General features: G+C 40.9%; 1 protein-coding gene across 3 annotated transcripts in view; it reads right to left on the reverse strand.

Annotated features, from left to right (window-relative positions):
• Positions 1-19,094, reverse strand: part of NOSTRIN (nitric oxide synthase trafficking) — a 74,298-nt gene extending 55,204 nt beyond the window's left edge. The window contains exons 1-2 of one of the 3 annotated variants that reach the window (XM_060177761.1): positions 18,794-19,094; positions 111-196 (exon numbers count right to left, since the gene is read on the reverse strand). In XM_060177761.1, the coding sequence (XP_060033744.1) occupies positions 111-196; positions 18,794-18,820 (113 nt within the window). In that variant the 5' untranslated portion in view covers positions 18,821-19,094. The remainder of the gene's footprint in view (positions 1-110; positions 197-18,793) is intronic. The other 2 variants (XM_007539312.3, XM_060177762.1) reach the window with 2 other exon arrangements.
• Positions 19,095-19,617: the final 523 nt, after the last annotated feature.

Raw genomic sequence — 19,617 nt, forward strand, 5'->3', positions numbered from 1 at the left:
ACCAAAATATAACGTTGCATCCTGGAAAGTAGCACAGCTTGTGATCACCCCTCCAGTCATATCATTCGCTACAAGTAAAGAACTGCTGCTTGCAAATGTGCATTTTGTACCTTTGCTGAAGAATTGATGTGACCTGCTTGCAGAAATTCTCTCCATTTTGAGAAAACTCCTTTAGGCTCTTGTACATTTTGTTATACTGGGGGGGAAAAGGAAGGAATTATTAGCAGAAGGATTAACAGAAGGATTATTAGCATTTGTAAAGGTAGAAGTCCCACAAATTCAGAATGCTGCTGTAATGTCCACTGTCACTGTACATGATCGTGCAGTTACAAAGAACACATACCTTTCTGACTTAGCTCACTTAACATAATTCCTTCTAGCTCTGTCCAAGATGGGTCAGAGAAGGTGGGTTCATTGTTCTTGATAGCTGCATAGTATTCCATTGTGTATATATACCACAGCTTTCTCAGCCACTCATCTGTTGTTGGGCACCTGGGTTGCTTCCAGGTTTTAGCTATTATGAATTGTGCTGCTATGAACATAGGAGTACACACCTCTTTTTGGTTGGGTGTTATGGAGTCCTTGGGGTATAAGCCCAGGAGAGGAATTACTGGATCATATGGAAGGTCCATGTCTAGCCTTCTGAGAGTTCTCCAGACTGCTCTCCACAGAGGCTGGACCAATTTACATTCCCACCAGCAATGTCCCCACAACCTCTCCAGCATTTGTTGCTGCTGTCCTTTTTGATGTATGCCATTCTTACAGGAGTGAGGTAGTATCTTAGTGTTGTCTTAATTTGCATTTCTCTGACAATCAGTGACCTAGAGCAGTTTTTCATATGTTTGTTAGCCTTTTGGATCTCCTTTGTAGTGAATGTTTTGTTCATATCCTCTGCCCATTTTTGGATGGGGTCATTTGCTTTTTTGGTGCTAAGTTTGCTGAGCTCTTTATATATAAATATTTTGGTGATTAGTTTCTTGTCTGATATATGGCATGTGAAGATCTTCTCCCACTCTGTGAGGGGTCTCTTTGTTTGTTTAATAGTTTCTTTGGATGTGCAGAAGCTTTTCAATTTGAGTATGGGATGATCCCACTCTTCAACAGAAGTTGAGGAAGAAGATCTGAAAGGGAAACTAAAAGCAGGACCTGACCAAATTGTAAGTAGGGCACCAAGTAAAAACCCTGTGGTGAGGGGTAGACATGCAGCTTCCTGGGCCAGTGGGGGGTGGGAGTGGGTGGGAGGGATGGGTCACAGTCTTTTGGTGGTGGAAATGGTGTTTATGTACACTCCTAGTAAAATGTAGTCATATAAATTACTAGTTAATTAATATGAGAGGGGAAAATTAATTGTATGTCTCCAAGTTTTTCAAAACACAAACTGAATCTTTTTAATATATAGGCTGTGTAATTGATATGCAGACTCTCTCAAAAGCCTAGACCAAGTAGATCAGAAGCAACCAATAGCACAGCTATATACAAGATACTGGGTACTGTACAGCAAACCCTAACAAAAGGACTTTTCAAAGTTAACCCAATTACCAAATAATGTGATGATAACATTAACTATCGATTGTCTTTTGGAACCCTAAGACAGCAGGAACCTCACATCTCCACTATAGAGTCTCTACTTCCCCCAGTCCTGGAACCCTTGGATAGAGCCCACTTTCCCATACGCCTCTCCCAATCCATATCAAATAATATTGCATCTGCCGATCACAACCTAACCAACACAACGATTGCCACCTCAACATGCTTCACTTCAGACTATGCCCAGAGACTTCAGGTGTGGAATGATAACCCTTCAGCTTCATTACTTGGGTGAGACCTTTCCTTTCATAGTATACTCTAATTCCATCTCAAGTGGTTCACAAACAAAGTCCCAAAACCTAGATATACACCAGTTTCTGTGAGAGAGAGAGCCTATGTTCACACGTATCCGTAAACCACTGCAAAATAGATACCTGAAAGCAGAAATAAATACACTAGAGTTTGCAGTGAGTATCCCCTAACACTTCCTCTCCACTATTCCAAGCTTTGGGTCCATGATTGCTCAACAATTTGTCTGGCTTCGTATGTTAACTCTCTTTTCAGTCACCAGGTTCCAGATGTCATCAGGATGCCGGCCAGGCTTCCCCACCAATGTGTCCTGGAGCTCCGCTTCCCCAGAGACCCACCCTACTAGGGAAAGAGAGAGGCAGACTGGGAGTATGGACCAACCAGTCAACGTCCATGTTCAGCGGGGAAGCAATTACAGAAGCCAGACCTTCCACCTTCTGCAACCCACAATGACCCTGGGTCCATGCTCCCAGAGGGATAGAGAATGGGAAAGCTATCAGGGGAGGGGGTGGGATATGGAGATTGGGTGGTGGGAATTGTGTGGAGTTGAACCCCTCCTACCCTATGGTTTTGTAAATTAATCCCTTCTTAAATTAAAAAAAAAACAAAGAACACATACCTTTAAACTAAGATCTTAAACTAAGAGTAAGTTTCCTCTTGTTGAATATGAAAGTTCATGAAGTGTTTTTTTTCTATATTTATTTATTCCCTTTTTTTGTTGCCCTTGTTGTTTTATTGTTGTAGTTGTTATTGATGTCGTTGTTGTTGGATAGGACAGAGAGAAATGGAGAGGGGAGGGGAAGACAGAGAGGGGGAGAGAAAGATAGACACCTGCAGACCTGCTTTACCACCTGTGAAGCGACTCCCCTGCAGGTAGGGAGCCCGGTCTCGAACTGGGATCCTTATGCCTGTCCTTGCGCTCAACCTGCTGCGCTACCGCCTGACTCCGAAGTGTTTTTCAAAACTAAAGCTGCTGGGGCCAGGCAGTAGCACACATGGTTGAACGCAAAAATAAAGCTGCTCTTTCTTCTTTAAGTTCAAGGTGAACAATTCAGCACTGCAGTGCATTTATCAGCTGCTTTCTTGTTAGCCCTGGAAGGTTCTCAAGGTCAATATTCTAAAACATTCTTTGTCATCATCTTGTGTCTTCCCCACCCCACATTCTACAGAAATATTCCTGGGCTTCATTATAAACTCTGAATCATCAAAGTGAGTGAATTCTGCTAAGATTTGACAATGTAATTGAATAGCATGCTAAAAGCACTTGGGTTAGCAGCAAGGAAAATACCTCAACTGACAGCATTGGGCTTCTGTGCCTGAGGCTCCCAGTTCCCTCCCTGGCATCACAGGCTCCACAATGATGTTCTGGATCATCCCTCTTCCTCCTTCTATCTCAGGTGTAATAAACAAAATGAATATTTTTTTTAAATCACAAAATCCGGGAGTCCAGCGGTAGTGCAGCAGGTTAAACGCAGGTAGCGCAAAGCTCAAGGACCGGCGTAAGGATCCCGGTTCAAGCCCCCGGCTCCCCACCTGCAGGGGAGTCGTTTCACAAGCGGTGAACCAGGTCTGCAGGTGTCTCTCTTTCTCTCTCCCCCTCTCTGTCTTCCCCTCCTCTCTCCATTTCTCTCTGTCCTATCTAACAACGATGACATCAGTAACAACAACAATAATAACTACAACAATAAAACAAGGGCAACAAAATGGAATAAAATAAATAAATACTTTTAAAAATTTAAAAATCACAAAATCCAACCTAATTCCCTCTATAGCCATTTTATCATACTCATAACAATGTTACAATGAAGTAAACTTTTTGTTTGAACCATACCTATATAAATGTATAAATATACCACTGTAAATTTATATTTATACATATTCAGTCTATAGACACAAGAATATCAATTAAAAGTTTTTATTATTTAATGTAGAAACCTGAAATATTGTTCTGTAAATTATATTCATAAAGGTAAATACTGACAATGGACTAAGCGCTAGAATGATGAGAGCACATGCTGGTTGATGCTCCAGCTTTCCTAATGCAGGACAGACAAATCAGGCCATAGGAGAGTAACACACACACACACACACACACACACACACACACACACACACACACACACCCTTCTCACAGTTTCCACTGGGGAAGCATGACAGCAGATTGTATTTTTTCAAAATTACATTTTACACAGAAGATACAAATTCAGTACAAACAATGCTAAACTATACTGCCTTCTCCTCTTCTTCCTCTCCTTCCTTCCTTCCTTCTTGCCTTCCTCCTCCTCCTCTTTCTTCTCCTTCCTTCCTCCTCCTTTTGTCTCAGTGTTTGTTATAGTATAATAAACATAAAATATCTGAATTCCCTGCAAATCCTTAAAACAGTATTTAAAAAATATTTTTCATGAGGGAGAAAGATAAAAGAGAGAAAAAAAGGAGAGGGAAGGGGAGGGGAGGGGAGGGGTGGGGAGGGGGAAGGGAAGAGGAGGGGAGGAGAGGGGAGGGGGAAAGGGAAGGGAAGAGAGGAGAAGAGCACAGCTCAGCTCTGGCTTATGGTGGTGTTGAGGATTGAATCTGGGACCTCAACGCCTCAGGCATAAAAGCCTTTTGCATAACCATTATGCTATCTCCCCAGCCCCTTAAAACAGTTCTAGGAGGGAGGTATGGTTATCCCCATGACAGGTGAGGCAGTAAAGAGCAGAAAAAGCAACTACAAAATCGCGAGAAAATCAGAGGTTATGTTGGGTATCTTTTCTGAGACTGATCTCTTTTTCTATACTACCTCCTTCCTCATTGATTCACTCATTCAATGAAATGATATCAGTCAGGAAAGAGGTTAATTGCTGGTGAATCAGATGAAAATCACTCACAACCAATCAAAGAGCAACAGTAAGGCGAGTATACAAGTAAATTGAACTAGATGAGTGTATTAGGCTCCATAGGAAACATATAAAGCGGGAATTTCCAAAGGGATCCTCAGATCAATCTTGGGAGTTCATGAGAAGTTCCCTCAGATCAATCTTGGGAGTTCATGAGAAGTTCCCTTTGAAAATATGTCATTCATTCATTGTGTGTCTCTGTGTGTGAGTGAGCGAGAAGAAGAAGGAGGAGGGGGAGGAGGAGAAAGAGGAGAAGGAGAAGGAGAAGGAGAAGAAGAAGAGGAATACCATTCAGATCTGAAATGTAGTGGTGCCCATATATTGAACCTATGGCCTCTGGGGTTTTGAACATGAAAATTCTAGTTCTAGCTAGCTCAGTTATAACAATAGTTTGGGCTGAGGAGATGGTTAGGTGGTAGAAAGCATGTATGAAACTCAGGGCTCAAATTCCAACACCATTTGAGGTAAAAAAAAAAAAAAAACAGTGGGGGAGAGAAATCATGGTTGCTATCTAAAGATATCAGAGGATAATCTTAGGTATTAAGATTGTAAAGCAGACAGAAAGAAGGAGCTAAGGTCCCTGATGACTTTGGAAACTGACACACCAGCCCTATCGTGAGTTATCATTTGCTCCAACTTTCTTCCTCTTCTTCTTCTCCTCCTCCTCCAAATCTTTTCCCCCCTCTTCCTTCTTCTCCTCCTTATCCTTTTTTTAATTAATTTTTTAATATTTATTTATTTCCTTTTTTGTTGCCTTTGTTGTTTTAGTTATTATTGTTGTTGATGTTGTTGTTGTTGGATAGTACAGAGAGAAATGGAAAGAGGAGGGGAAGACAGAGAGGGGGAGAGAAAGATAGACACCTGCAGACCTGCTTCACCACCTGTGAAGCGACTCCCCTGCAGGTGGGGAGCCTGGGGCTTGAACTGGGATCCTTAAGCCAGTCCTTGCGCTTTGCGCTACCTGCGTTTAACCTGCTGCACTACCGCCCGACTCCCCTCCTTATGCTTTTTTTAGGGACTTCATTCCTCTACTATTCTACTATTCCACTATTCTGGCAAACTTTTCCCTTCAAGTTCCAGATAGAGAGGTAGAAGTAAAATGAGAGAGAACTAGAGAGTGAGGAGAGATATCATAGCACTACTCCATTGTCCACAAAGATTCCCCTGGTGCCATGCATGGTGCTCCCATGTGGTGCTGGGAATGTGAACCTGACTCCTAAACACCCTATCAGGTGAACTATCTCCAGAGTCCCATTCTTATTTTGTGCTCAATAAAAATAGTATCATTTACTTCATATGCCCCGTAGCATTCTTATTCAATTTAGAAATATCTCACAATGTTAAGCTCTCTCCCTCCTCTCTCTCTCTCTCTCTCTCTCTCTCTCTGTTTATAGTGTCCTATCAGCTTTTCTCTCCAGCTCACAGCAAAGCAGAATCAAAGATCCAGCTAAAATCCCACAGGGAAGCCATGAGCAAGAGAGGCAGATTTAGATGCAAATTTATAGAGTGAGATTATTTTCTGTTGTGAAATGCTTAAAAAAAAAAAAGCAGAGGCTTGGAGAAATAAAGCAACAGAGACAGGTAGAATTGAGAGATTTAGAGCCTTCACAAGGGGAACAAAAACAAGCGCCTCCCACTGGGAGAGCTGACAAGAGAAAGAGAGAGAAGGACTCAAAGTGTGCTGTCAGGGGTATGGGCACCTCACCAGCACTCCCCAAGCACGATCTGCTTCCCCTGGAGCTGGAGAGAATAGGAGACCTCAGACACTGGTGGGGTGGGGGTAGTGAGGAGAGTCTGGCCTTTATCCAGAGTAGAAGAGAGCAGGACAGATAGAGATTGCTTCTATGTATGGGTGTTACAGAGGCTACTGCTCTCCGCAGATTTATGAAATCATCAAACCCTCTTCAAGACATGTCAGCATTTATTTATTTATTTATTTGGCCTCCAGGGTTACTGCTGGGGCTCAGTGCCTGCACTATGAATCCACTGCTCCTGAAGGCCATTCTTCCCATTTTGTTGCCCTTGTTGTAGTTATTGTTATTGGTGCTGTTGTTGTTGGACAGGACAGAGATAATAGGGGAAGACGGAGAGGGGGAGAGAAAGATAGACACCTGCAGACCTGCTTCACCATTTGTGAAGCGACCCCCCTGCAGGTGAGGAGCCAGGGGCTCGAACCAGGATCCTTGAGCCGGTCCTGCACCAGTCCATGCGCTTTGTGCTTCATGAGCTTAACCAGCTGAGCTACTGCCCAACCCCCACTTTTCTTTATTTGTCTTTGTTTTGTGTTTCTAGGGATCAGGGATCGAACCCAAGGCTTCACACATACTTGTACTGTACCACAGAGTTACATGCCCTGTTTGACACCTCCCCCCAATCATTGTATTAGGGAGGAATATTGATTTAAGGGACAGCTGTTGATACATGAGTACATTTTCTTTTTAATATTTATTTATTTATTTATTTATTTTCCCTTTTGTTGCCCTTGTTTTTTATTGTTGTAGTTATTATTGTTGTTGTTATTGATGTCATCGTTGTTGGATAGGACAGAGAGAAATGGAGAGAGGAGGGGAAGACAGAGAGGGGAGAGAAAGATAGAGAGAAAGATAGATACCTGCAGACCTGCTCCACCGGCTGTGAAGCGACTCTCCTGCAGGTGGGGAGCCAGGGGCTTGAACCAGGATCCTTACACCAGTCCTTGCGCTTTGCGCCACGTGTGCTTAACCAGCTGCGCTACCCCGACTCCCGTGAGTACATTTTCTTATGTTCCTGTGATAGACATCTGTACACTACTCTGGGTACCCAGGACAGATGGTGTCTGACACATTCTTTAAATGCTATCTCTGGGGCACTAATTGTGGCAGGTCAGATAGCTCTGAATGTTAGCAAGCTAGTGATTCAAAGCTCAGTTGCCTTTAGGGAGAAACTATGATGGACTGCAAAGTGGTTGTCTTGCCCCAAAGTCTTGAAATATGACTTTACAGCAAAAGGCTGCTCAAACCCAACACATCTTTATGGTTCCAGCTGGCCCTGAGTTCTAGATTTTAGAAGGTGATTTCCTGGCATTTCATAGACTAGTACTTGCTAAATCATTATCATATCATGACACACATAGAAAATTGTTTGCTTTGGGCAGTGTGCTAGGTGGACAAAATCGTTCCAGGCAAAGGCAGTTTGCCCATGTTCTCTGTGTTTGTAGTAGGGACTGAGGGATCTGTACCTCAGGACAACTGTTACCTATTTCCCAAACTCTTGCACACAAGCTCAATATATTACCTAGTAGTTAGCTTGATTAAATTAAATCAATACACTCTGCTTGCTGTCAATCCTCACTGGAGAGGATTTTTTATTTTTGACCCTGTATACAAGGAATGTACTAGATACTCCCTGATAATCCCTGATCCACTGAGATAAAGGAGACTTCAATAAAAGAAAGGACTACCAAGCATACTTTCATTATTTTAGCAAGATTCTTCCTTCCTTTTCTTTCTTTCTTTCTTTCTTTATTTATTTATTATCAGAACACTGCTTAATGCTGGCTTTTGAGGTGCAGGGCTTTGAACTTGGATGCTCAGAGCTTCAGGCATGACACTTTGCTGCTAGGAGTGCTGTCTGAGAAGATGGTATCAGAGTTGAGGAAGAAAGCTGGATTTTCTAGTTGACTAGAAAGCTGGATCAGGGAACAGCGCAGCTCCCAAATATAGGAAAAGTATATAAATACCATTAACTGTAAACCCCTAACCCACCTGCATGTTAGCTGTCAGGCTCAGGCAAAATTAGTAAAATCATGGGTCCCTTTGAATATACCTAAAAAAGCCTTCCTAGCTCCTTGCAACATGAAGACCTTAAATCTCATCTGCTATACTCTTACCTTTAGGTTCCTGATTATTAAACAATTTGTTCTGATTTATATATTTTTTTTTTAAAAAATAAAATTTTATTGGGGGATTACTGGTTTACAATTGACAGTAAAATACAATAGTTTGTACATACATAACATTTCCCAGCTTTCCACATAATAATTCAACCCCCATTAGGTCCTCTTCTGTCATCATGTTCTAGGATCTAAACCTTCCCCCCGACCCCAGAGTCTTTTTACTTTGGTTCAATATACCAATCTGCTTTATATCTTAGTGTTTTTCAGCCACCAAGTTGCAGATGCTACCATGACACCAATCTGACTTCCTTGGGCAGATGAACTCACCAGTGTGTCCTAGAACCACACCTTTTCAGAGCTCTGCCCCACTAGGGAAAGACAGAAATGGGCTGGTAGTATGAATCCACCTGCCAACACCCATATTGACCAGAGAAACAATTACAGAAGCTGGACCTCCCACCTTCTAAACTTCATAAAGGATTTTGGTCCACACTCCCAGAGGGATAAAGAATATTGAACCTTCCAATGGAGGGGATGGAATATGGAATTCTGGTGCTGGGAACTGTATAGAAGTGTACCCCTCTTATCCCATAATATTGTCAATCATTATTAAATTACTAGTAAAATCTTTTAAATAAAAAAGTTTTCTGCTAAACAGCTATGCTATTTTCTTGACTCTTTCTTTTTAAAAAAATATTTTTTTATTGGGAGTCGGGAAGTAGTGCAGCGGGTTAAGCGCTCGTGGCACGAAGCGCAAGGACCGACATAAGGATCCTGGTTTGAGCCCCTAGCTCCCCACCTGCAGGGGAGTCACTTCATAAGCAGGGAAGCAGGTCTGCAGGTGTCTGTCTTTCTCTCCCCCTCTCTGTCTTCCCCTCCTCTCTCCATTTCTCTCTGTCCTATCCAACAACGACGACATCAATAACAACAACAATAAAAAACAAGGGCAACAAGAGTGAAAATAAGTAAATAAATATAAATTTTTTAAAATTTTTATTATTTTTATTTATTTATTTGTTGGGTAGAGATAGTCAGAAAGTGAGACGGAAGAGGATGTTAGAAAGGAAAAGAGAACTGTGTGGAGTTGTACCCCTTTTATCCTAAGGTTTTTGTCAGTGTTTCCTTTTTATAAATAAAAAAGAAGAAGAAGAAGATAACAGTGCTATCTAGAAAAAAAAAAGAAAGGAAGAGAGACAGAGAAACACCTGCAATTCAAACAACACTTGCAAAGCTTTCCCCCTGCAGATGTGGTCTTGAACCCAGGTTCTTGTGCCTTGTAACGTGCACTCAACCCAGTGTACCACCACCCAGGCCCAGCTCTTCTTTTCTTTAGAGCCAACTATTTTACACTTTTATGTTGTTCCTTCTATTCAAACTTGAAGATAAGAAGTAGGCTTGCATAAATATCAAAGCAGGCCCCAGAGACTATCTTGGCCAGCACGGGTGTATGGTGTCAGGTGCATATCTGTATGTGTGTTGTCTGTGTGATCAAAGAATCTTGAGTGATATCCCCTCTTAAGAGAGGAAATAACTTGACCTTGGTCTTGGCTTTGCCCATCTTGTTCCACTCCCCCTTCCCACTCCATTCACATCCTCCAGAGAAGGCTCCATGGAGCACAGCTTGAAAATCACTGACGTCTAACTCCTTTATGTTATAGTTAGGACTCAGTGAGCTGAAAATAATCTTATCAGTTTGGAACAGAACTGTGGTAAGAAATGTAAGGCATTATCAACCACTCTACTGCAAACCATTAACCGCCAATAACATTATACAACAACAACAACAACAAAATAAAAAGAAATGGGATGTGAGAAAATCAGATAACCTGTTGGGAATGTAAACTGGTGTGTCTCTTTTGGAAGACTGTATGGAGTGTCCTTAAACAAATAAAAACAGAATTACCTTATGATCCAGCAATACTACTCTTGGGCATTTATCCAGTGGCCACTCAAACAGTAATTAGAAGAGACATATGCACCCCTATGTTCACAGCTGCATTATTCACAATAACCAAAGAATGGAAGCAGCCTGAATGCCCATCAACAGATGACTGGCTAAAGAAATTATGGAATATATATTCCATAGAACACTACTCTGCAATCAAAAAAGATGATATTGTGTCCTTTGGGACAAAATGAATGGGACTGGAGGTAATTATGCTTAGCAAAATAAGTAACACAACTACTATATCATTTCACTCATGTGGAATCTAGAGAGCTCATTCACATGAATTTGGAAAAAAAAATTGAAACAAAACATCAGCAAGCAAACTGTTTGTAAGACTTGTGAGGACTAAGGTGGTTATCTTTGGAAGGTTGGAGCCTGGGGATACAGAAACTTGGTGGTAGGTGTGGTGTGGAACTATACATTGAATCTTATAATCTTGTAACAAACTACAAATAACAATTTAAAATTCTTAAAAAAGAAAAGCAGATACTCTATCAGAAGTAAAAATACTTGTAAATGTGATCATCATGATCACACCAAGTTTTACTCAGACTAGTTAGACTAGTCACCTTTAAATGTTAGGATGACAGATGAAGAAAACTCCAGAAGAGGAGTTTCCTCTGGTCAAAGTCACAAATTAAAAACACTTATTTATGTATTGTGTATATCAGAGAAAATGAGAGGAGAAAGAGGGAGAGACCAGAACACTGCTTACTGTGGATATAAGATGGTGTTAAGAATTTAGCCCTTGGGGGAGTCGGGCTGTAGCGCCGCGGGTTAAGCGCAGGTGGCGCAAAGCACAAGGACCGGCATAAGGATCCCGGTTCGAACCCCGGCTCCCCACCTGCAGGGGAGTAGCTTCACAGGCGGTGAAGCAGGTCTGCAGGTGTCTATCTTTCTCTCCTCCTCTCTGTCTTCCCCTCCTCTCTCCATTTCTCTCTGTCCTATCCAACAATGACAACAACAATAATAACTACAACAATAAAACAACAAGGGCAACAAAAGGGAATAAATAAATAAAATAAATACTTAAAAAAAAGTCTTAAAAAAAAAAAAGAATTTAGCCCTTGGAAGTATGGATTGACCTGCCAATGACCATGTTCAGCAGGGAAGCAATTACAAAAGTCAGACCTTCTACCTTCTGCATCCCACAATGGCCCTGGGTCCATACTCCCAGAGGGATAAAGAATAGGAAAGCTATCAGGGGAGGGGATGGGATATGGAGTTCTGGTGGTGAGAATTGTGTGGAGTTGTACCCCTCTTATCCTATGGTTTTGTCAGTGTTTCCTTTTTATTAAAAAAAAAAAATAGGAAAACCATCAGGGGAGGGGTGGGATATGAAGTTCTGGTGGTAGGAACTATGTGGAGTTGTTCCTTCCTCTCTTATCCTATGGTTTTTGTCAGTGTTTCCTTTTTATAAATAAAAATTTTTTTAAAAAAAGAATTTTGCCTTTGGCCTCTGAGCCTCTGACATGCAAGTTCCATGCTCAAACAGACTGAGTTATTTCCCTGATTGTCCAGTAAAATGTTGATGTTCTTTACCCATTCTCTGAGCTCTCAAATGCTATTCCCCCATCAAATATTAATTCCAGGAAAGAATCTTGCAGCTTTATATGAATTTATATTCACAAGTTGTTTCTGCTTCTGGTCAGTATTACTGTGAAAAGACGCTATGCTTTTGTCTTTTTTTTTTTTCTGTTAAGATAACTTCAGGCTTGTGGTGAAATATTTGATACCTTTCTGAACTCCTAAAAGTCTTTTCACAAGACAACTAATGTGCAGACTGTTTTGGTTTAGCCAGTAGAAAAATGTTTCTGCCCAGTGCTCAAAAACAAATGCCATTGTAATATTATTTATTTAGTTAGTTACCATTCTGTGCCTTGACAATTGGCACAGAAAATAATTATATAAATAATTTAGAAGCAACATAAAATATACTCTATCAAGCTTAGTTTAGCTACATTTTTCTGACATTTTTACGGTTTGAGTGATTCAAAAGTTTAAATTCAGTTATTCTGTAAAATTAGTTTTTATTATAGATGATATTATGGAAAGATTTGGGGGGAATAATGATGGTCTCCATAATGTTAAGTAGACTACAATGTTCCACTTATATTTAACTAATTAAGATTGTGTTGGATGTTACTTGTGTGTTAAGCATATTGTTATTGGTTTATATGAGATCTGATTCATTAGGAACATTTCAAAACACTGGCCTTTTTAACTCCATGTCTATCTATATCTATGGTGTGTGTGTGTGTGTGTGTGTGTGTGTGTGTGTGTGTGTGTGTGTGTGTGTGTGTGTGTAACATTTGCAATGCCCATGGCAAGCTAACTTGCTTCTGAGATACAGAACATCAAAGAACATATTCTAGGTGCTTGGCAGGGGCACACCTTGTTAAGTGCACATATCATCATGTACATGGATCCGGGTTCAACCTTCTGGTCCACACGTGCAGGGGGTAACCTTCCCAAGCAGTAAAGCATATCAGCAGGTATCTCTCTGTTTCTCTCTCCCTCTCTCTCACTTCCCTCTAAATTTCTGTCTGTCCTATCAAATTAAATAAATAAAAGTCTTAAAGAAGAACATATTCTACTCCACCTTTTCTACTTACTTTACAGATAAGGAAACGGGTCCAAAACACAAAGAACAGAAAGTCACACAGCTCATTACTGTTCACTGGAGATGCTGTGCGTTTTAGAGCAACATGCAGACTCTCTCTGCCTCCTTATCTCAGTAGGGAGCCAGAATCTTCAGGAGTCATGGACCACTGTACCAGCATCTTCTGTTTTAGTATCTGTCAACATCCCATGACCCAGGCTGAGCAGTTGAGACAGAAAATCTGGTTGGCATCTGAAACAGACTGCAGGAGTAACCCCGGCCTGGTACATTTCACCGCCTGAGGTTGTGAAGGGAAGAATTGATTCTGTGAACCTCAGAAGCTCTGCACTGATAAGCCCTTATCTGGGCACTGTAGGATTGAAAAGGAGCACAAACTTGTTTGGGAAGCCAGCTCTCAGACTCTTATAAAAGCTATAGTGGTTATTAGAGGAAAGAGGGCCACAGGAAGTTTGGTGGTACCAGAAGTGATTTATACGTATACACGTAGGCAGGCAATTACACCCTTGAAATCTCATAATTCTGTAAACCACCAATGTTAGATCAATAATAATAAATTCATAGAACTTTTTTAAAAGGCTTGGTTTCAGCTTTTTATTTGCCCTTGATTTGTCAGGAATTAGTTCACAGGAAAGTATCACTTATTTTCTTCTTTTTTAATGATTGAATTATTTCATTTGCAGACAACTGACCCTGCCTAATTTCTTTGTATGTGGGTGTGAAAAATGATTTTTCTTCACAAAATTTTAGTTTTAGACATTAAACTCACTTGTATTAACGCACCAGAGCCTAGAGATAATCATTGTCCTAGACAAAACACAGAAAAAAATTTTTTCTTCAAATACATTCTGATACTTTCAGGATTAGTTAAAAACTCTACACTACATTTAGATGAGCTTTGTATTACCCTGGTGACTAATAATTGGAGGATAGCCACTAATCCAAATTTTTAAAGCTGAATGGGCCAGTTACCAGTCTATATTGTCCACATGACCAACAGGAACATGTTTGATTTTTTTTTATTAGTATCAAGGTTCTCACTGGAGCTTGGTACCAGCAGTATGAATCTACCACTACCAGTAGCCACTTTTGTTCTTTTTTTTTTCTTTCTATTATTTTATTTTATTAGTGATTTAATAATGATCAACAAGATTCATAACCCCTGCCTGATTCTATCTTTCCCAAGTGAGGTAGGGCTCTGGGGAGGTGAGGTTCCAGGACACATTGGTGAGGACTTTTTCTTTCTATTTTATTTAGTAGGACAAAAAGAACCTGAAAGGGGGGTAGAGAGAGAAAAAAAAAGAAAAGTACCTGCAGACCTGTTTCCCCCCTGCAGATGGGGAGCAGGGGCCTCAAACCTGGATCCTTGCTCTTGGTGGCATGTGCACTCAACTGGTGTGCCACAACCTGGTCCCCAGATATTAACATATATATACTTTGACAACCTGGAAAAACCTCTTTTCCTCAAAATAGTAGTTTCAAAAACACAAAATAGTAGAGCTAGGAGACAACTCAGCTGATATAGCTTGTGTCTAACTATGGTGTGAGCCCAGATACCACATGGGAGTACCACAACACTGGAGGAATCTCCATAGATGGTAGAGTGATACCGTGGTATCTCCTTCCCACCTGTCTCCCTTTCTGGAGAGAAAAAAAAATTAAGCTGGCCAGGAGTGGTATAATTCTGAGACTCTGTGTCTCAGAAAAACTATAAATAGTAGGATCGCAAAGGAAACTAAATAGATTAATATGCACTTATAAAAATATTTTTAGGTGGCACACCTGGTTGAACACACGTGCTGCAATGCACAAGGACTCGGGTTCAAGATCCTTCCCATATTCCACCTGTAGCAGGGGAGCTTCACGAGTGGTGGAGCTGTGCTTCAGGTGCCTCTCTTTGTCTGTTCCTCTCTATCTCCCCTTTCCTTCTCATTTTTAGTCTCTAGCTAGTAAATAAAATAGTGAATAAATAAACAAGTACTTAAACAGCCCAAGAGGTGACACAGTGACTAGAGTATTGGACTCTCAAGCATGAAGTTCTGAGTTTGGGGGGCTGGGTGCTAGCACACCTGGTTGAGTGCATGTTACAATGCTCAAGGACCTGGTTCGAGCCCCCAGTCTCTACCTTCAGAGGGAAAGCTTTGTGAGTGGTAAAGCAGTGCTGCAGGTGTCTCTCTGTCTCCCTCCTTCTCTATCTCCCCCTACCCTCTTGATTTCTGGGTGTCTCTATCCAATAAGTAAATATAATTTAAAAAAAAAGAAAAAAGGGGGAAAGTTCTGAGTTTGATTCTCAGCATCTCAAGTACAAGACAGATGTCCCTTCTGTCTTGTTAATGAATGAATACATCTGTTAAAAACATATTTTAGAATCATGAAGTTCAATGTGAGTTTTAATTAGTATACTAAAAAATCCTTGGGGAGGCACACACATTAAAAAAAAAAATACCTTAAGAACTAACCCAAATTTCTAACACATTGAATATGAATAAAACCTCCAGATATCTGCAAACAATTGTGATGGTACATAAACATCTTTGATTTCTATTGGTTACATTCTCATAATCATGACAGTTGTCTTAGGGTTTGTTGTTGACATTAAAAATTAAAGAACATGTCTGGGAGGTGGTCCAGGAGGTGGCATAGTGATAAAGCTTTGGACTCTCAAGCATAAGGTCCCGAGTTCGATCCCCAGTAGCACATGTGCCAGAGTGATGTCTGGTTCTTTCTGTCTCCTCCTAGCTTTCTCATAAATAAATAAAATCTTACAAAAAAATTAAAGAACATTTTAAATTTTGGGTTAAATACCAGTACAAATAAAGAGATCATGTTTTTCCCACTGAAATTCATGCAACCCACTGATTTCCGTATGTAGGACCACTGAAGCAGACCAAGTTAAGAACTGTGGTTAAGGAGGTTGCGCTTTGGTGCACTGGGTTAAGCACACATAGCATGAAGCTCAAGAACCTGTGGAAGGATCCAGGTTGCAACCCCTGCTCCCCATCTGCAGGAGGGCGGTTGTTTTACAAGAGGTGAAGCAGGTCTGCAGATGCCAATTTCTCTCTCCCTCTCTATCTCCCTTCCCCTCTCAATTTCTCTCTGTCCTATCCAATAAAATGGAAAAAATAGCCACCAAGAGCAGTGAATTCGTAGTGCTGGCAATGAGCCCCAGCGCTAAACCTAGAGGCAAAAACAAAAACAAACAAAAAAAACCACACCCAAAACCAAACAAACAAACAAACAAAAAACTGTAGCTAAGGGACTGGATAAAGCTGGCTCAGCCAGCTTTGTGTGCGTGACATCATGGCTCTCATCTGGTACCTCAGATAAAATAACAAGACAATAAATGTCCTAAGTAATGCATTGATTCTCTGGCGTGCACAGACACACACACACACACACACACACACACAGAGAGAGAGAGAGAGAGAGAGAGAGAGAGAGCTATAACTAAGTTAAGGATTAATTAATTAATTGTCCTCTGTGCAATTCTCAGAACCCATGGAACAGGGACATGTCTTTGTTCACCTGCTCCTTCACAAAGCCTCCTAAGTGTTTCACTTACTTGCAATCCAGCCTTTGTTTACATTGTTCCTAAACTGCAGCCTCCTTTGTACACAGCACAGTTCCCTTAGCAGGAATGAGTATGAAACCAGGAAATCTACCTCAACACTTGATCAAAATGAAACAATCACAAATAAATAAAGATTCTGCAACTTTAGAGAATTGGGAAACCCTGGCTGAAGGGATATCTGCCGCCTCTTGCCTCCCATTCCATGCAGTTGGCACAGTGCCCTTACAGATGACCTTCAAGTTCATGGAGAAGAAATCATGAGGCTGTTTTCTGAAGAAGGAAAAACCCCTATGAGCTTGTCAGGGACGAAGCTTTCCACTGACACAGCAAGGGAGGTGGATTGTCTTGGGAGCTTCTCAGAATGAAATATTTCTCCCTGACCCTAATTTAAAGGCAGCCTTGGGGAAAGATGTTAGACCTCCAGTTCCTTTTTTAAAAAAAAATTTTTAATTACCTTTATTTATTGGATAGAAACAGCCAGAAATTGAGAGGGAAGGAGGAGATAGACAGAGAGACACTTGCAGCCCTGTTTTACCACTCACAAAGCTTTCCCCCTGCAGGTAGGGGCCAAGGGCTTGAACCCTGGTCCTTTTGCACTGTAACATGTCACTCAACCAGGTGTGTCACCACCCGGCCCCTCCAGTTCCTTTTTTAAAAAAAATAATTTAAGTTACTTTTATTAGTTTTCCATTTCCTTCTCTTCTCACTCTTGATGCTAACTTTAAAAAAAACTTATTTATTATTGGGGGATTAAGATGTTAACTTTCTTATTTAGTGACAAACGGCACCAAAATTTTATTTCTACTTATGCCTGTCCCACCAAACCACTCCTATGCAAACCCACCTTCAAAGTTTCAACAGTGAGAAAAGAGGAGACAACAGCAGAGAAAAGCAACAGATCCAAACTTATCAATGGAGAGAAAATTGGGGAGGAAGACATTCGAGGGGACTTTACCCCCCTTAACATCTAATACAGCGCAACTTTTGTCTTTACATTAGACACATATTACTTTTGTATTTTAAAAAGTATGTAGGTAAAGTCTGCAGCTGTGCTGCACTGTTAATAATATGACTTCATTTTATTTCTCATTTTACTCATGCACTCATTTTGAGCAATAATATTGAGAGTTCCATCTCCTCTAAACCTGTGCTTTCCTGTCATTGAATAAACACAGTCAAAGCCAATAAACCTTTGTTGATTCTTTTCTTATGACTTTATTGCAGTCCCCGTCTACCTGCTTCTTCACAGTTTTGCTTTGTTTTTAATGAAATTCTGGATGCAATCCTTGCTTCTGAAGTTTTACCAACTTTAGTTGTTTTGGAATCACTTATTGGGACAATTCTTGATTATTTTATTCCTAAATGAAATATAACCCTATTTCCCCCCTTTATTTTAATGGCCCCTCATTTCCTATATAACATCTCTGCTACTGCTGCTAACAGCCTTACCATGCCTTTGGGCTTTCTTCTGTTTAGTACAGTCCCCAGGACTGAAACAAATACATGTTAATTCTGCCTGAGATTCACTATGGGGTAGTCAAGTGAGGAGTCTGTCCATCCCGCAAGATTAAACTATCATTCTTTAACCCCCCCCCCAATACAGAATAAAAGGAGGGGGGTATAAAAAAGGAAAAGCAATACCTGACCTTCAATGACACCGAAAAAATACCCAAACCTTCCCACTCTGACTTCATCCCCAGAGCCCAAAGTAGCATATAGACATCCGGAACATTTCTGAATCCATAATACATATGATGTTGATACCACCTCTGTGTGTCTTACCGCGACTTCTAAGCAGTCCTTAAACATGTAACAAAGTGACACACACTCAAAGTTTCTCTGAGAACATGAAAATGAAAAATGACAACTACCTGTCCGGCCATTTGCCACAAAGGACTCGGTTTTAAATTGAACCAAAGGAAAGCCACAAGAATTTTGTACCACAGCCAGTATCTAAACATGTTTGGCTTTGAGAGCCTCAAATTTCTCAAGTTAAAATTCATTAATTACAAATCTACTTCTCAGTTGCCCTCTCATGGAGGACACAAACAGCACCGAACTTACTCACCGAACAGTCTGCTAGTGGGTCCCGCATGTTGAAATGTTTTGGTTTTTTTTTTTTTTTTTGCTTCTGTCCCTTTACCTCTGCTGGCTTTCAGGAATGCTGCAATCAGGGTTGGGTGTGTCCTGGACTTCCGGGATTCAAAGAGCCTATAGTGAGTCAGTCCTTGTCAAACACCCTAGGAGGAAGTCCCAGCCCTGGACTTTCATCCCATTTGTTTTCTGAAAAAGCAAAGACCAAGCAACTTCAGTTCAAGAGGGTTTGGAGTGAGTTGGTAAGAATAACTTCTGCAAGTACTTAGAAGGAAGAATACTAAGTCTTAAACTGTGTGGCCCTGAGAATAGTCCCAGAGGGCATAAAGTATCCTTTTGCCAACACTCCTGCCTGAGGTTGAGGGGTGTACATTCTCTCAGTCTGTTACACTAATCAGCTTTTATATTCTGAAGCCTTTCAGTCTTGAGGAAGAGAGACTGCCCCTTGCAGGGTTAGTAATTCTTAGTCAGCAAACAGCTTAACTGTCTGCAGGATGCTGATATGCAAACAAACCCATCAGTGGGGTCCAGACAGCAACTATCTTCTTCACCTAACTTTCACAAACCAGACTAATACCCACTCACTCTTAAAGACTCCATGGCCACGTACTGCATAACAAACAATTAGCAAACCACCTGTATAACTGTGAAACTGTGACTATTGTGGAAAATGCCCAGAACATGCTACTGGGGAGCAGAGCGCACACTAACCAGCTAACAAGGTCTAGACCAACTCTTGTTTGTTTTGTTTTCTTTCCTTTCTTCTCTTTTTTCTTTTTAATTTTTACTCATAAAATG

The sequence above is a fragment of the Erinaceus europaeus genome, chromosome 18 (assembly GCF_950295315.1).
Source record: "Erinaceus europaeus chromosome 18, mEriEur2.1, whole genome shotgun sequence".
NCBI classification, from domain to species: Eukaryota; Metazoa; Chordata; class Mammalia; order Eulipotyphla; family Erinaceidae; genus Erinaceus; species Erinaceus europaeus.